General features: G+C 44.1%; 1 protein-coding gene across 3 annotated transcripts in view; it reads right to left on the bottom strand.

The window, feature by feature from the left end:
* Nucleotides 1-18,983, bottom strand: part of STAG1 (STAG1 cohesin complex component) — a 1,346,357-nt gene that overhangs the window by 184,556 nt on the left and 1,142,818 nt on the right. For all 3 annotated transcript variants that reach the window (XM_078665875.1, XM_078665876.1, XM_078665877.1), the window contains exons 27-29: nt 13,366-13,514; nt 13,035-13,163; nt 5,186-5,391 (exon numbers count right to left, since the gene is read on the bottom strand). In XM_078665875.1, coding sequence (XP_078522001.1) covers nt 5,186-5,391; nt 13,035-13,163; nt 13,366-13,514 — 484 coding nt within the window. The remainder of the gene's footprint in view (nt 1-5,185; nt 5,392-13,034; nt 13,164-13,365; nt 13,515-18,983) is intronic.

Here is an 18,983-nt window from a genome sequence, read left to right as displayed (position 1 = left end):
GTGATTTTGGGGGGGGCAGGCGGAGTGGAGCAGCAAACCTGGGGAACCGAGTTTGAATCTTGGCAATGACGCTCAACATCATGTGATTCTGGGCAAACCAATTAATCTCCCTGTGCATAACAAAAATTAATGTGTCCTTGTGTAACGCAGCTGGTGCTCATGTAAAGCGCTCTGATACCCTCGGGTCAAGGTGAATAGAACGAGTCATGGCTCTCCCTACTATTGGAAGACACACCTTGTGCCATCTCCAAGTGTAAACGCCATTTGTGATCTGGCAGCTAAATTTGTCCATCCTGGCGTTTAAATATCCTGCCAGGTGCTGGGCGCTTGATGAGGTGTCCTGAGTCTCCAACCACTTCCACAGACGTTGAGCCTCCTAGCACAGGGCTCACAGCCCCACACCAGCCTGTCTTTGCAATACAACAGGGCAGTCACGTTGTCTGTACCCATTAACTTCCCGATGGGGACAAGCTACTCGCCCTAAACTCCGTCGGAGACCAGAGTCCTCCGATCTACACCTGTGCCAGATGACCTCACCAACCCAGCAACAATTCAACCATTACTACCGTTCTGGGAGGGCTTGGGAGAGGGATATGCTGCTGGTCCAACTGCAGTTGAGCAACCACCACTGCTCTCATTGCAGAGCTCAAATGTACCTCCTGGTGTAATTCAAATGCAGGAGGCCAAAAAGCCTCACAGCTAAGCTCAGCACCATCACAGATGGCTCAAATGAATGGAAGCCGTTGTGAAGGAGTCCGGTGTTATTTCAGCAAGTTGAAGGAAAAGCCAAATAATGTCATCAAGTCGTCTGGATATGGTTTATATCTCATGTTTAAGGTGAGCTCGCCTTCAGCAACCAGTCTTTGGGGTATGGGAGGCTGGTATTCTCAACCTTCATGGATGGGCTGCAACCACCACCATCACCTTTGTGAACACCTGAGGTGCATCAGTAAGGCCAAAGGGGAGCACGGTTAACTAAAAGTGCTCTTGATCTACCTGATACTGCGGAAAACGCCAGTTAAACTGTAGGAGACAGGAATATAGGTGTCCTGCCAATCCAACAGCACAATTTAATCTCCTGGATCCAGGGCAGGCAACTTGTTCCAGGGTGAGCATTCTGAACATGTCCTTCTGAAGATTTAAAATGGGGCGTCCTTTTGTTGAGGATCTGGAGCTTTGTGATTCTGACACCAAATGTATCTTTCGAGTGGCTTCAGGGACAGTGAGCAGTACTGACTGTCTAAGCCTTTTTGGAGGAGGTTCTGGGCTTATGGCATAGATCTCCCGGGCCGCTCTCTGCCCTGGAACAAAAGCTATGCTTGAAGTTAGGGCCAGGAGGAAATATCCTCAGTGTATGGAGTTTGTAATGTGAGTTTCATGTGGTAGTGGAGATGAAAGTTCTCTAATGTTGGAGAATACACATTTTGGGCTTCACATCATCCTCCGGACTACCGAAGGCCCCAGCCCTTTCTTCGTCAGATTAAGTGCCTTTGATGCCCTGCACAGCAGCTCATAAGAGACTTGGTGCTACAGCCTACAAAGCACTCGCTGTCTTATTCCTCTGCGCCAGTCTTTTTTCAGGACCAGACTGGGAACCAAAACCGGCCCTGGCAAAGTGCTCGGCCGGCCCCGAGCTCTTTGCCAGAGCCGGATTTCGGCCGATTTTGTTACAGGGCCGATTTTGCAGCAAAAACGTCCCGGTGACAAAAACGTCCCCCAGGTGCCCCAAACTGGGCCCCCACCCGTGCGGTGCACCGGGGGATTGCCGGGTGCCCGCTACGGCAAGTCCGGCCCTGGTCTTTTTACACCGAAATGTTACACCAGCTCAACAAGTGGATAAGTCGTGGTCTCTTGGATGGCCGAGGTTACAGACCAAAAGCTAGTCCAACCATCGCAACAAATTTACAGTTAAGGCAAAATTAAAATTAGTTCTCCATATCCTCCTCCCATTCAAGTCATTCTCATGAGATGTAGCCCTGGGCTTTTTGATCTGACCTGGCTCCGAAGTGGTCAACAGTTGTATGAGACTCTGGTGAAGCAACTGAAAATTCCACGAAGATCTCACATGCATAGTTATTGTTCCACCGTCTGATTCTGATATTGGCTTCTGTAGTGCAAAGATTATGGAACACTTTAAAGGTGGAGTCTAAGCCCTAGTGTACGGTGGGTTTCAGGGAAGGTATTGAAAGTCACCTCGAAACGGAAACCTCTTATTGTCCTCTTATCATAAGATTAAGAACTTGCATCTTCACCCAACACTACATGCCAGGAGTGGGCACAAGATATGATCTAAAGCAGCACTTGCTGCATTGTAAAGGAAATGTAGAAAAAAGAAAGTTATCAAAAAAGAAAAAAAAAAAAAAAAGAAAACTGAGAGAAAAAAATGAAGATAGAGGTAAGAAGGATCAGCAACACAATAGGCTTCAACAAAAAGTAAAACAAGCATTTGCAATGCAATAGGTCTCGCATTATGAAAGTTTGAGCTATTGGTCTTGTAAATGACAATTTTTTTATTTATGTGTTGATTTTGAAAATAGCTAAATTAATAGCTTTGTCATTTTCAATGCCAATAGTTATAACTTTCGCACATGTGACGACTATAGCATTTGTAATGCAACATGTTTTGTATTTACGTGACTTAGATGTATTGATATTACAAATAGCAACGGCTTTTAATTTTTTTAAATAATTAATACTTAAATAAAAGTGATTGTAATTCATATTGGCAATAGCTTAAACTTTTGTAAATAACGTTTGTGAAGATTATGTTCAGTGTATTTTATTGTGATGAAAATCCAAGAACAGAAGTGAAATAACATCTTTTTGTGACATTTGTAATAAAGCTTGAAACATTGAGAGAACATAATTGAACCAGTTGTTGTTGAATGGTTGCACCGATTGATGCTGTGATGTCGCGGAGTGGTGCTGTGGTGGTGCTGTGGTGGTGCTGTGGTGGTGCTGTGGTGGTGCTGTGGTGGTGCTGGGCGGTGCTGCTGAGTGGTGCTGTGGCGGTGCTGCTGAGTGGTGCTGTGGCGGTGCTGCTGAGTGGTGCTGTGGCGGTGCTGCTGAGTGGTGCTGTGGCGGTGCTGCTGAGTGGTGCTGCTGAGTGGTGCTGCTGAGTGGTGCTGCTAAGTGGTGCTGTGGTGCTGCTGAGTGCACTCTGAATCTCTCTGCACTCTGAATCTCTCTGCACTCTGAATCTCTCTGCACTCTGAATCTCTCTGCACTCTGAATCTCTCTGCACTCTGAATCTCTCTGCACTCTGAATCTCTCTGCACTCTGAATCTCTCTGCACTCTGAATCTCTCTGCACTCTGAATCTCTCTGCACTCTGAATCTCTCTGCACTCTGAATCTCTCTGCACTCTGAATCTCTCTGCACTCTGAATCTCTCTGCACTCTGAATCTCTCTGCACTCTGAATCTCTCTGCACTCTGAATCTCTCTGCACTCTGAATCTCTCTGCACTCTGAATCTCTCTGCACTCTGAATCTCTCTGCACTCTGAATCTCTCTGCACTCTGAATCTCTCTGCACTCTGAATCTCTCTGCACTCACAATCTGCACTGCACTCTGCACACTGCACTCTGCACACTGCACTCTGCACACTGCACTCTGCACACTGCACTCTACATATGGTATGTTATGCTTACATATGTTCCATTTATTATCCATGTATATGCCACATTTAGTTAAGAATATATGTTCTGTTTAGTTACATTACTTTGTTTGTATACCCTTTTATGCTGCTCTAAAGTTATTTCAATGGGTGAAATGCGGAGCCTGGCCGAGAGTAACAAGGCAGTGCTGGGAGGGGGGCTGCGCACCAACTGAAGTGCTCTGGTTGCACGGCCTGCGGCCGTGTGAAGTGATAAGCCTTGAACGGCCTGCGGCCGTGTGAAGTGATAAGCCTTTGAAGTATGGGAGTGTGGGAGGAGTGCTGCTACGGCCTGGGGGAAGCTGGCTGGGGAGGGGGAGGAGAAATGAATGTAAGGCTGTGGGGAACAGAGTTTATGGCCCAAAAGCGCGTGCCTGTGGCCACGTGAACTTCAAGAAAACGCCAAGGAACGAAGCCCTTGGTTTGAAGAGGATTTCGAGCACTTGAATTCTCGCTCCTCAATGCGCTTGCGCGCATTTAAGGTCACGAGACCTAAAAACAGGGAAAAGATGCTGAGAATTATAATTTGAGGAGAGAGAAGGAAAATAAATGCCTGGTGGAATCATATGATAAAATGTAGTTGCAAGTTGCAAATAAGCTTTTATTAGAAGGAAAAATTGACTAGGAAGAAGAAAGTTGAGAAATATGAGGTGTGCAAATTTAGATTATAGTGGGACCACTCACAAGAAAGTGAGCAATGGAAAGAGCTCATTACAAGCAGGTCCTATATGCAGTTGACTTGAATGAAATGTGAAGACTTGTTGAATGCGGATTCCACATTGTAAAGGACCTGCGCCATTTAAACGTTCATGCCAAACGAGCAGCATGTAAAGAGAGGCCTGCTGTGTGAGATGCCACAATAAAAACTAACACACTAAACAGATAGAAACTAAAATCTGTCCTTCAGAATAGGAGCAAAAAGAACACTGGCAACTTGGTAGGAAGATGGATAATGTTATATTTTTCCAGGCATGTAGAATATTGACTTGTGACACCCATCCCCCCATTGTGTTCGCTGTATCTCGATATCTATTTAGTATGTGGCGTAGGAGACAAATATTTTTAACTTAAATGTTAGTATTCATGAAATTGTCTTTTCTTATTGATAACTTACAGTTTAATTCTCTTTTTTAAATCTTTTAAATGACTATTTATTGTTTTAATAACTTGTGCTGGCTTGTATGCTTATGTGCACTTTTATGGTCTCTGACCGAAATAAAGTTATCAAAGAAAGTTATATTTCTGAAACATGGACCGTGAGAAAGTAGTAGTTATTACAGCAATTAGGCTTTCAAAACAATTCAATTAGAAAATGCTTTCACCACCTTTATGATACAAAACATGTGCCTTCCGGAAAAACTTACTCATACATCTAACGAAACGACTTCTGTTCACATGCAATCATGAAGGATTTGGCATCTGTATGAACCGTGATCATGAAAAATAAGCTAAAGAACGATTAATGACTCAATAGACAATCTTAAACAAACTAAAGAAATTTGCACCTGCCATTTTGGTTTTTAAAACGTACCTTCCATTCTCTTTTTGTGTAGTGGAGGGCGCCCTTTCTTGCTTCTGACAGATAAGGATTTCCCGGTACTGCCTCCGCTGTTCACTGACGGCCTATCATCATCTCCACCGGTGACCAGAGAGTTCCGATAGGAGATTAGCGGGAGCCACACATCTTCTCTCCTCTCTATCATGTGCTCATTGAGGAATTTCTCCAGATACGAGTGACTGTATGGGCAATACACCACAATTGTCCATCAAGACGCAGACCTTATGATTTCATTTTCAGATCATTCACAAAGTCCGATTTTGATGAGGTAACATTTTTCACAGATTTCTTAAAAGCTACTACTGGTACATACAACTGCAGCAATAATAAAATGTACTATGACAAAGCATGATAAATATTTTGAATTAGTGATGGGAAAACTAGTGAAAGCTATTTATTTTCAGTCGCATTGTCTGGTGAGAGACCCTTCTGCAGATCTTTCTCCTTAAGATAGTTCACTGTAAGTCAGTGCTCAATAACTGGAAAAACACTGCTGCCACCTTTAAGTCTTGGCTGAACTGGATCTCTCAATCAAGAGGCGCTGACAATAATTCCCTTCAACACTCTCCTTGGAGACCGCAGGTCAGACCTGTATGGAGAAGGTTGGACAACTACTTTGTCAGCACCAAACCACCCTCATCACTCACTGGCACACCACTTGGTAGATCGGTGTCTTGATTTCCATTTGTACTAATTAGTACCGCTACAATAAAGAGACAGGAATTGGATACATGTGCCTATACCATAGCTTGATATCCTGTCTATGTTTGAATATTATCTGTTTCATTATGCTATTAATACTTATCACAGATTGCACACCAATGATTATCCTTTGTGCTCTCAGATGTTTTATATATCATGCTGTCTATTATCCAAGGATGTGAATGTGAACAAGATTGATTACAGAACGGTCATGTCAACTGCTGCACTTCCATTCATTTCTTTTCACTTTTACGTTCCAGGTTGTGTTTTATAATTTGCTATGCCTTTTATTAACACTGGAATGATGCATTATATTTTCGGCTGACTTCTTTATAGTAATGCGTGTTTTGTACCACTGTTTCATGACACTTTTATTTAAAAAAATCTTGAAATAAAAATATTAAATAATGAAGTTCACTAGGCATTAGAATGGTGTGAAAAAGCATTTCCGCAGCAGCAGCACTCCTGAAGCACCATCTCCTGGAAAGAACATGACATCAACAGCATAGGACATGTGTCAACCTCTGTGCTGACATCCGTCCCAACCCCTTTTTTCGCACCCCCCCTTGAGGTGTGAGTTAGGAACCCATAACGCATCAGCAGCCGCGCAAGTAACAGCACACAACACATTTCCGTACAATGGTGTCATACTATACAGCATTGACTTTTATGGGGTGGTGGGTGGGCAGTGATAAATCTGAGGATAGATCATGTATGAACCAGAAATTCCACTACCGAAGAGAAGCAACTTTTGCTTCTGAGGCTACAACACCCTGCAGTTTCCTCACCTTAAAGCAGTGCAAAAGCAATACCTTCCAGGAGTTAAGAATAAGGAATGACAATTAACCAAGGAAATCACACAGCACAGCCCTGGCAAAGTGCGAGTCAATGTTTGTTTGGGTGGGGAGTCAAAAACGGTTGTAGGTACAAACACATGGGTGTCTGGAAAATGTCAGCTATCAGAATGCCTCTGGAGACAGCTGTAGAAGCATCTATGGCTGTTGTGAAGTTTGCATGAATACCATCAAGATGGTCTTTCTTGGAATAGGTGTATCAGATCTAAGTACATGGATGACCCAATGGAAAATGGTGTGACCGGTCACTGCCTTGCTTTCTTGGCACCAGCCAAGAGCAAAAAAGAGCTGTTCATCATCAAATAATCGGCCCTCATGAGCCCTAGAAGTCAGAGCAAAAAAAAAAAAAAAAAAAAAAAAAAAAAATAATTTTTAAACAAATTTAGTATTAAACTTCATTAAATGAGAAAAACATTTGTTAAATACACTAAGTACAGGTATTAAAAGGCATCAGCGGAAGGGCTCTAATGCCCCCCGGGGATGAGGCAGTATGGCTGAGAAAATGTAATAAATCCCAGACTGCACTTGGTCTCTATAATTAATTATCACAGTCACCGTGTGAGGATTTGGGCAATGGACCGACCCAAGAGACCCTCCTCGTTGTGATATTGTTTGAAAACTTGCAGGACCATCTCGAGTGTTTCCGCAATCAGTAGGTCACTATTTGTTAAGGAAGCGTGTGATTCGGGCTGTGAATGATCAATTTTGGGAACGTTTACAAGCACAATATAAGGAGTACACTCACTATAGCCACTGCCAGCACCTGCAGTGCATGAGACAGAATTAACACAAGGCATCAAAAAGGGCTAAATTAAATGGATCCAAGACTTCTGACCTACACCACTGCACAAATCTGATCCATCTGCCTGTATAAATGGACCTCCTAGTGGGTTTTGTGACATCGAAGAAGGCATCTTTGACTTTATCAAGGAGCAAAAGGACTCTAGCTGGTACCGATCAAGCACATGCAGCCACTGTGGTTTAGGACTGAGGTGGAAAACTGGCCTACACTGCTGCTGGAACCATGTGATCGAGAGGAAGAGATATCAGAATGCTGAGTGCTAACACATCGGCTTACAAGATCCTTCTTGCAAAATCCAGTGCAATTTGGATCAGCTGTGCTTGATCCTCCTGCATCCCTCCACAGTACTGGCAGCAGAAGCAGACTCAGTTGCAACACATACAAAAGGCCTTGAGAGCAGCCAAACACGAAGGCATCCCACAGGAAACCACTCAGATGTAAGTGAATGGAACACAAAACATGGACATTTCCTGTTTTGGGCAGTGGCAAAGATGTCCACAGAGGGACATCAGAATCTGGGGGAAGATCACTTCCCTCAATTCCAGCTGGGCCGCCACACAGGAAATTTCCCTTCACTGCATCCACTGGCACAGTTAAATTGCTTCCTATTCCAACCTGTTAGCTGATATAATGGATGGAAGTGATGTTTTCTGAAATGGCGCTTCGCAATACCAAGGGAAGATTTGCTAGACTCTGGTAACCTGCACTTGTAGAAGGCCCAAAGGGCTGTTGGATAGAGAGATCGACCCTAGCTCTAACCGGGTCTTTGAACACCTCAGGAGCGTGTCTAAGAAGATCTTTTAGCATTGGCAAGACAAGAGATGATTTTTGTGGCTGGTCAAAGGTTTCTAGAAGAAAATCCTCTTCTACAGGGTCTGAGTGTAGTTTGACTCCATGGTATGTTGCGGCCCTATTTATTAGTTGGGGAAAACCCACATTGTCATCTGGCGGAAATGGTTTTGAGGGGTAGAAATCCGGATCATTATGTAAATCAGGATTGGTATTATAGTCATGCCATGGGTCTGGATCCTGTGGTGGCTCAGCACGACCCTCAGTGTTCAATGGTATTATATTTTCATCTTATTCCTCCCCATGGGCATCGTCACTTTCCTCTGGTTGTGGAGAATGTGCTGGAGAAATTAGTAGATTACGGTTATTTGGTGAAGGGGGGGTTTAAGTATTAGTGGCCATATGTATTTTCTTTAGAGGAATTGGTGCAATTGGTAAATGTTCTGGTTTTCTCTTTGTAGGTAGTGTAGTAACTATATGACCAGCCTTTGGGTGAATTAAGAGAGTGGTTTGCTTCAGATCCGGGAGAAAAAGTTTTTCAGAATCGATAGTTTTCTTTGGTGTGGAAGATTTCTCTATCGAAACTGGTCTTGGCTGTTTAGCAAGTGTCCGGTATAGAAGCTTTACATGGCTCCGAGACCTTTGGTGCGGATTGTTTGGGATCCGGAGGTTTCTGTTGAGCAGGCTTAGTTATGGAAGGCTTCTCCTTAGATGTTTTTGGCTCTGAGGTGTTCGGTGCTGAAGTCTTATATGGCTGCTCTAGTGCGGAGGTCTTACCGGGCCGCGTTGGTGCGGAGGTCTTATCTGGCTGCTTTGGTGCAGAGGGGTCTTTTGGCGGTTTCGGTGCCAAATGTTTTTTCAGTGCCGACGGAAGGGGTGTGGCATCTCGGGAGACTTCGTTTTAGGTGCCGAAGATGGTTTTTCGGTACTGGGTGACTGGATCGAGTCGGAGTTGGAAGGCTTTTCTTTGCCCTTTGGAGTCGGGTCCGAAGGTGGGGTGCTCGAAGTCTTTGTTCGGTGTGGGGCGAAGGTGTCACAGGAGCCTTTGGTATAGGCTTGGGTGGGACAGGAGTCTCGGTACTCACGGCCCATTGAGCTGGGGTGACGTCATCTTCGGCGTCGGAGTCATCTACTTCGAAGACTGAGACCTGTTCTGGTTCCGGAAGGCTATCGGGACCTGGATGGTAGATGTCCGGAATGGAGCCGGTGCCTCGGGACATCATGCGGCGTCAAGCCCGACGATCCCGGATGGTCTTCTTGGATTTGAAGGATAGACAAGCCTCACAGTTGTCCTCTCGATGTTCTGGAGGCACAGATTACAAACGGAAAGGAGGTCTGAGTGTGGGAACTTAGCACCAAACTGGGGAAATTTTTTAAAGGGAGTCCATTCCATCGACGTCCGTCGTTACCGGTGCGAATAGGCCCAGCGGCCCGCGTTGAAGTTCGCAAGTTTTTTTCGAAGTTGTTATAAGATTTCGTCGAGGGTGCACGTCGAAGGGTACCCGATCGAGACATTACCGTCGGTTAGTAGGCATTGCCCATCGAAAGGGGGTTTGATAACAACACCGACTTGGAGCGCAGCAAGTCACATCCAAACCCATCTAGGGATAGAGTCGATGCCCATGCGCAATGTCGACCGAAGGAGGAGTCACCAACCTCGTGACTACAAAGACTTCTTCGACAAAAACAACAAAGCCCAACACCAGATGGCTATCTATGAAAAAGTGTACAATCTGCAGCTCATATGCCTCAAACACTGAGTTTCTGACTCTTAGCGCGCCACTGTGGTTAAAGAGAACACTTCCTTCATCATGGCCACAGATGAGCAAGAGAACTTCCCTTCTGAGGAGGTACCTAGCTTTCTTGCTATTTGCAAATCAAGGTAAAGCCATGCATCAAAGTAAGAACTAAGCAGATTGTCGACCTATGATCATCTTACATTTGCCCTGATCTTAGCAGAGTCTGAGATGAATAGCTTCACCATCGTCTCAATTTTCTGAGACCTAGGAAGAGACTGTTCTTGAAGGCAAGTTCTGACATTCCACCTTGCACAGGGGCGACAGACATTCCAGGTAAATCTTCTGCAGCTTCAGATTCGGATCAAAGGGCATGAAATAGCTTGGAGTCTGAACAACACTGACTCCTAATCGTCCTGTGAACATGTACTAAAGGAAGAAAATGATTTCTCCTTCTTATGGAGCTTCTTTTTGTCAAAAGACAGTTTGGGAGTTTGTTTACTCAAAAGAGACTTACCTGTAAAAGAAGTGGTAAATGCTCTGGGGTGTCCCTCTGACTCTTGGCCAAGAAAAACATGGCCTCAAGATCCCTGATGGCATTTGGATGCATCAGGACGAATTAAAGTCTACGGTGTCCACATCCAGATGATTTAAGGATCCAATACAGAAATCTGCTTTCAGGACTCATGGAATGGTTCCAAAACAAACCTTTGGAGGAGACATTTAGCCTAATCACAGTTGAAGAAGAAAAACCGAACACCATGGCAGCAATGCAGAAGGGTCAATGGGACACCATATGTAGGCTCGGCTGAGTCACAGATAGAGCTGCCTGGCACCTTTCGGAGGCACTAAAGAACTACTTCTGGGAAAGGCAGGATGGCTGAATAAATATCCTTAAGTTGACGAATCTGCAGGATGAGGTCTATCAGAAACGTAGATTTTTCGCCACTAGATTGTGGAATAGCATAAAATGTGAAAGGAAAACAAATATTTTGCAATAATCCAAGCAACCCTAAAATAATAGTTCTATTTACAAATAAGGAGAATTGTTTTTCTAGACCTCAAGTGTTAAATTAAACCCATAGACTAAAAAATTACCTACATAAGCAAATCTAAACTGAATGAACCAAAAGCAACTCAATCAGTACTTCATGCCTGGAGACAGTTTGATATTCCATTTATTAAACCAAGGTTATCAACATTTTTACAAAAATGTATCGTAATGCTCTCTTCCTTCAGATTAACTGGACTTTCCTCATGACACAAGTGGACCTCATTATGCTGAATAGGTGGCAGTTTCAGAATTTAGAGCATTGGTAAATGCTTCCCCGCAAGGAAGGTAAGCGGAGTGCGCTCACCTGAGGTTTCAGTTCTCTTTTAGCCATAGAGAACCCTTTGCAGTCTAACCATTAAGACTGCACTGGCTCATTAAGTTGCCTGAGCATAATAAATAACGGTGAAGTGAAACTGCTGTCCTGGAAGACAGCCTTAATTTTTGAGGCTACTTCATTTAAAAACTCAGTGAATTGCTTACTTCTTAAGAGATAGCCACAGGTGGCCACTTTAAGATCGCTTTCCTTTCTGAATAAAATCCGTCCCAACTTTGAGACAGACCTATCGTTAGAAAAGGTATGCTACCCAGCTGCTGTTGTCTGGAGGAATATCCCATTCATGAGGACAGGAGACTTGACATGGGGCTCAAGTCACTTGTGTATGCTTTATGTACTTCTTACCTTCCAATATACTAAAGCAGGCCTACAAAAAATACACATGCAATTGCGAGTGAGATCTGATCAGGTCGAACTATTTTTAGCACTTACCCGTCAGTGCTGGCGAGTAAACTTAAGCTGGGAAAAAAAGAGGTGTTCCGTTCATTCAGAAACTGAATGAACAACTAAGACACCTTTAAAACTTGTTTTTATCTTGACACATTTGCCACTGCTCAAGGACAGAGGTCAAGTGTAAGTTTGTCTTTTTACTAATTGTTGCTCATCTGTTCCTGGAAAATGGTGTTTACTTTTCTCTCTCTTATTACAGTTAATGCTTGTTGTCAAGTGAGCTATCTGACAATAATTGTGAAACAAAAGGCTGTAAAGTGTCAGTTTTGATCTCTAACAATATTTTAACAGTTTGTAAATGAATAGTACAAGTATTTCAAAATATATCAGTACTTATGAAAGATTTTTTTTGTAATTTAGAAGAGTGATGCAAGCAAAGATTTAAACAGGAGCAAAACAAATCAAAATACTTTACTTGGTGATTAGCAAATGACAAATATTTGCGGAAACTATTTCCAAACAATGAACACTATATAGTTTTAAAACAACATGTCGGTGACAAACTCTGTGGCCATTTCAATATATAATCTGCTGATTGCAAATGACAGGGTGCTGCTACTTTATGCTTTAGTTATATATTTATTAAAAGTGAACGTTTTTAAACATGATATGAGAACCCTTCCTGCCACAGCCTTGATGACAATGCAGTTAATGAACTAAGAGGCAAGTCAGCAGTCATGTGTATACTAAATGTGGCTAATTTGTTTTCTATGTGGAGCTAATGTTTAATCTATTTAATCATACAAAAGAGTTTTACGTACATTAGACGTGCTGAACTCAAGTATTTGAGGTTGCTCTCATATGTGATAAAGAAGAAAATGGTGTCTCAGTGATTTAAAATACTTGACAGGGTCACATAATTTGAAACCAGTTTATGGGTCAACAGCATAATAATTAGGTAGAGTAGAGTAGATTATTTAAGTCACTAGACCTGTAGGTCTAGTAACACTGTTATAATTTTTCAAGGCCTGTAAAGTAAATACATGCGAAACCACACTAACCACATAACATTCTACAAAGCATGTAGACTTCTTTCTAAAGCAAAGGATAAACTTGTACTAAGCACAGGTAGCCAAAACTGCAGTATGCTGCAATACTTACACTGTCTTCTTATCCTGTCTCAGGAGTTTTGAAGAGAATTCACTTAGCACTTCCAGGAAAGCCAAGTTTGAGGGTGGAAATTCCATTCCTTTAGGATTTGGGAATTTGAAGGCAAACTCTATGCCATCCCTGCCACAAAGAAATCAGATTCTTAGCACTGATCCACAATATCATCTTACCAAAATCACTATTACAACTTTGAAGCAAAAAAAGTACACAGAAAATAAAACATGAGTCAGTCCCCGCAGCTAAATCAATTACATATAACGTGTAACTTTATTTTTCAACCGTAAAAAACACATACACCAGGTAGTGAGCTATATGTACTCACTTGTGTAGTGTAGCTACAGCCTCCCTTGTCTTGATCTGATCCAAACCAAAAGTGAGGGCAAACCTGCGTGCCAGTTCTTTTATTCCACTCACATGGGCTGAAGTCCTGTCAAGGTGGGGGCCCTGTTCTTGAACCAGCTCATTGAACAGCTAGGAAAACAAAAGTGACACATTTGAATATATCCTTAGTAAGGACAAATGCATTTCTGATAAATGCACCACCTGAAATACTTAGATAAGACCCAAGGACCACAGAAGGGAATACAGGGGAACTAACTGAAAAAAATCATATCACACATTATAAAGAAAAAATGTCATTCATTTTAGTAAGCCAAAAAGAACAAGCTAATTACCTGGAGTTACGCTCTTTCAGGTGAATACTCTACCTAACCACAAACTCTTTACCTTAGGCACATACCTATGTGCGAAAGTTAATCAAATGTTTGTAGTAGTGTTCAGTGCTGGTAGGTGGTGTTATGCGGGTCCTGTGTAACTCTAGGAAATGTCAGACCAGAGCTGCATATAAGCGCCACCTTTTGCGCCTAAAGATGAGGAGAATTTAATGATCGGCTAGGCCAGAATGCCAGATTCTAACTTGGACATGCTTTATGTGTTAAGAGGCCACACCACTGAATGCACAAGGGCAGTGGGCAGTGAGGACTCTGCTGTAAAAGAGAGTATCCACAAGAAAAAGCACTACCAAATCAATCCTGATGGATACTAACTACAGATTCTTCGCCTTTAGACTAGATCCATGCTGTACTTCCCAAACGGTAGGGGGTCTGAGGAGTGGACCCATATGAAAATCTCCTGCTAAACCAAATGGGCTAAATTGCTCTCTCAGCAGGCGTCCCTGTTGTGGCAGTTGTGGGTTGGTAAATGTATCCACACACACCAGTTTAACTTTCTGGCAGATGCAGGAACAACCATTGCCAATGGAGCTGTAGCATTTTTGGCCCTAGTGGAAGAATGCCCTCCTGGAACTACTCCTTTGCCAGGGCATATGTAGGCTATATGCATTAAAGTACTTAATGATCCATCTAGACAGTCTGTGTACTACCTGCCCTTAACTAGCACTGGCAAGGCCCACAAAAAGGCTGGTTGTCTACTTGCCATTCTTTTGAACGCTTGGTGCAAAACGTAGGGATCTCTTTGGTCCAGCCAGTGAAGCCTCTGCTCCTCTTTTGAGGAATGTGGCGGAGAGAAAAAACATAGCAAGGTTGATGGACTGACCAATATGGATGGGCAATACCACCTTTAGTAGAAAGAAAGCAAGGGTTCTCAGCACCAATTTATCAGGGAATAAAGTGGTATACAGAAGTTGCAGCTCTCAGACACAGCACGCAGAAGTTAGAGTAGTGATGAGAAAAACAGTCTTGATTGTGAGGAGCCATAAAGAACAGCTGTGCATGGACTTTAACAGTATTCACATCATAAACTTGAAGACCAAATTAAGGCTCCATTGAGACATAATTAAGGACTTTGGGGGAACATATGCATCAATCCTTTCAAGAACCTTGTTACAAAAGATGACAAAAAATAGACTAGAAAAGTATGTTGGTCAAGCAAAAGTAACCTTTAACTGCGCCCACAGCAAAGCCTTGCTGAGCCAAAGATAAACACAACACATTAGATGACCTGGTCTGCAGAGGAGTAAGGTGTCCCGACCCCATGCCACAAATTTCTCACAACGCCCAAATAGACAGATTTAGTGGAAAGGCGTTTAGCCACAAAATCACATCCACTACTTCTGTGGGCAAGTTGAAACTTCAATTGCTGCTCAATCTACACGTACCGAGTTGAAGATTGTGGAGGTTCAGATGCAAGACACTTCCCCGTTGCTGGACATAGGGTCCTCTATAAAAGAGTGATTAGAAGGCACATTTTCAGGTTGAACAGGCTGATGGACCACACCTTTCTGAACCAAAAGCGGTCAAAATGACTTAGCCCAGATTGTCCAGACCGCCTTTGTAATTCAGGAAGGAGAGGCAGCAGTGGAAAGGTGTGCAGGAGCCCTGGGCCCCCCTTCAGACCAAAAGGGATCATTTTGACAGGAACTCCAGTACTCACAACACTGCATGTTCGCAGTGGTGGCAAAAAATCCAGCCAGGGCAAATCCTCGAGTGCAAAGATGCCCTACACCACCCCGGGATAAAATGGCACTTGTTTTCTGCCGGCTAGAATCACAAGCTGGTTTTCGCGGGCAGTGAGCATACTTGACTGATGACTGGCTACCTGTGGTTCAGCTACCTCCAAACGAACAGTGCTTTCTTAAGCAAGATTCAAGACCCTATGTTGCCCTGGATGTGGCAGAACCACATTGTGGATGTGTTGTCTGTCAGGGTCTGTACCGAATTCCCACTGATGGACGAGAGAAAAGCCTTCAGAGCCCACAGGCGCTCCAGAAGACTATGTCGAGCCCCACTCCACAGGTTGCCACTGTGAGAAGTTGGCCTGGTATATGATGTTCACTATTCTAGTGAGTATTTGTGAATAACAGGGACCCCCTGCGAATGGATCAGAAATCCTGGGTCAGGGAAAAACAATTTATGTGAATTAACATGCCCAGGCAAAACTAGAGAAAGGCAATGAGTGCAAATGAAACAATCTAGGCACTTGAAATTATAAAGATATTAAATTTAATATATTGATAAAAAGTTGATAAGATGCAGATATAGTGCATATTCATAGAAAGTACTTAGAATTAAAACATTTTCAAATGTTCATAAAATGTTCATAAAATATGAATAAAACAGCAGTATAGTTGGTGACCCAATGAATGTGGGAAAACCAGACGATTTCTTCTCTCTATGCGTTTCGACACGAGCGTGTCTTCATCAGGACAAAAATCATCTTTAATTGATAATCTGCTGGAACTGGATAGTTTTGGTTGGTTAAGGCTACCGGTCTGTGGGATTCAGTCAATCCGAATATATAAGATACTGAGATAACTTAATGATTCTTGTACGGCAATAAAGATGGCGCGGTGGCCGTGGGTAGTTGCAAAGAAGAGCTATTCTTTTGGTTCCAGCAAGGCAGGCTCTTTCTGTAAATGATGCTTGATGGAAATGGTAACTGGCTTGCGGTATTTATTCCATCAGGTTACTCATTTTCAGTGGATATTTAAAATCTGCTTTAGTATTTGTGCGTAACCGGGGGGCCGAAGTGCTTGAATTACAGGTATCGACTGGATACACGTGGGTCGAGTGGCGTAGCCAGATATGCTGGACCTTAGAATGCTGGAGCCAAGTTCTCCTGAATACTTCCTTCTTTCTACAGGCCGGCAGCGAAAATTCTAGTGAGCACCTTGCACCAGTCCAAACAACCCTTATGGTGATGGTTGTAAAGTCAACCTTATAGACCAGCTATCCTAGGGGTAGCATGGACAAAAGCAGTCTTAGGCTAAACTCAAGAGGGCATGTGAAGCCAGCTGTTTTACCATATGCAATCCTTTTAATACCAAATGAAAGGACACCACACAGGTTATATATTCAAAATATATATGTATTTATTTCTAAACAACCCTCTGATCTCTTTATGAGAACAGAAGCACAAGCGCATAACAAGTAACTTAATATAACATACAAAAGTTGCACAAATATGGATAGGCCCTGGTGGCCCGTTAAACCATATACTAAAATAGTGGTATAAGAACCAGGTCACGAACAATGGTAAGGCCTAGGTCCTTGGGAATCGCTGGGGCTACACTGGACTAACAGTAGTTAGGGAGCAGGAGACCCACGGGATGCGGGTGCAGTGTCTAAATGCACAAGCGTGCACACATAGAAGTCAATGGGTGCGTAAAGTTAGAAAGTTAAGGTTTTAGGAGTCTTCCGACTGGACTAGAAACTAACCACTTGAAACTAGGACACTAGGAGTGTAAACCTTTACAGGAGCACCGCAGTACTCGCGTTACCTCACCCACAGGAAGCGGGTGCATAGGTGTCAAAGTGTGTCAGGTTTCGTCGTGGAGTTCTATGGAGCCTTGGAGAAAAGATGCTGCAGGCGACCAGGAGAGAAGAGTCCGGTTGGATCCAAGGGTGGATCGAGGATGAAGAGTACCTGAAAGCAGAGGGGACAGAGTCTGGGTCACTAGCCAGTGACCAGGATGGAACCAGCAAGGAACCAGGCGATGTCGGGGAGCAATCAGGTGATGTCGCAAAGGTAGTCTCCACTGCCACGTGGACCAGGAGGTGTCGACGACGACCAGGAGCTAGGCACGGACTGCCCCACGAAGGCTCTCGCTGTTGGCAGTGTCGGATCTCGATTCGGAGTCAATAGGCCTTGGCAAATGCAACCCACGCAGGAATCGAAGACGGCTTCTGGATCAGACCAACAAGGTCTGATGGGCTGCTTCTTTTCAGGGGAGCAAGGGCCAGTCTGGAGCAACCAGACCAGCGTTGGAAATTCAAGGTTTAGTCGTCACAGATGCCACTAGCCAACGGGCAAGTGACCGGACAGACGCGTCGAGCAGGAAAATGCAAAAGGGCCCCACGCAGCACTCGGTGAGTGTGGAGAGGTGATCTTCGGTGCAATGGATGCTCGGGGCTGGGGCTTCTCAATCCCCAATGCACAACTTCGAGGGTGCCTCAGAAGCTGCACGGAAAGCGATTCGCTGGCTTTCCAGGATGGCTGGTCCCACGTCTCTCGTCGCCTCCACGGGTCTCAGCTTTGCTGTGGTTGTGGATCGGGCTGTTGGATGTCTGGAAGTCCGGGTCTTGTCAGGCTCTGTGTTCGAGCTCCGGCGGGAGCAACGACAAAGCAAACCGTTGAGCGCTTGATGGTGCCTGCTTGCACAGGGTAGTCACTCCTTGACCACAAGGGAGATTCTTCAGTCTTCTACGTCGAGTAGGATGTCGAAGGGTCCAGAGTTTCGTAACAGAGTTTCAGTCAGGATAAATCTATAGTCTTGGGACTCAGCTCCTACCTATATACCAAATCTAGGGGCTGGATTATCTGCTAGGTCCCTCCTATGGGTGGGACCCAGGAAGGGGGTGGTTACACCCCTTTCCCTTTGTCCAGTTTCGCGCCAGAGCAGGGGCTGGAGTGCCCCAGCACCGGTTTGAACTGGCTTATGCATGGGACACCTTGTGTGCCCCAGGCAGTGTCTCCTTTCATTCAGCCTGTCTGGGGTGGTGCTAGCACCTCCCTGTGACAGGTAACCTATTGTCCAAGCCTCCCTCACTGGAAGGACTCCCAGCAGCAGGAGGACAGTCTGTGGTAGCAGCATCCATTTTGTGATGCTAAGGCTCTGGTTAACTTTAACCGGGATTAAGGGAAGTAACAGGTCTTCTCCCTCTAGAAGGGTGGAATGCTACCCCCGTCGCCAGAATTGGCGAGGGGGTAGTATTCCAAAGTGTATGACACCTTACACGACATGTTTTGATAAAGCCAAACCAAAGTTAGCATCTGTCAGCGAGGTACATAATGCACTTAAGAGTATATGGTATGGCATTATCCAAGAACAGCTATAAGGAAATGGTTCCGAAAGCTGCAGACAGGCTCAGCTCATGCTAGAGCACCATCTCACATAAAACCAAGCACTCTGCCTTCAGGATTGTTAAGGCCTGCCATAGGAGTGGCTTATAGGTGTATATGTGTCCAGATATAAGGTTAGAC

This window comes from Lissotriton helveticus, chromosome 11, assembly GCF_964261635.1.
Source record: "Lissotriton helveticus chromosome 11, aLisHel1.1, whole genome shotgun sequence".
In the NCBI taxonomy this organism is placed as follows: Eukaryota; Metazoa; Chordata; class Amphibia; order Caudata; family Salamandridae; genus Lissotriton; species Lissotriton helveticus.
Note: the sequence above shows the minus strand (reverse complement) of the source record. Positions and strands in the feature narration are given on the sequence as shown.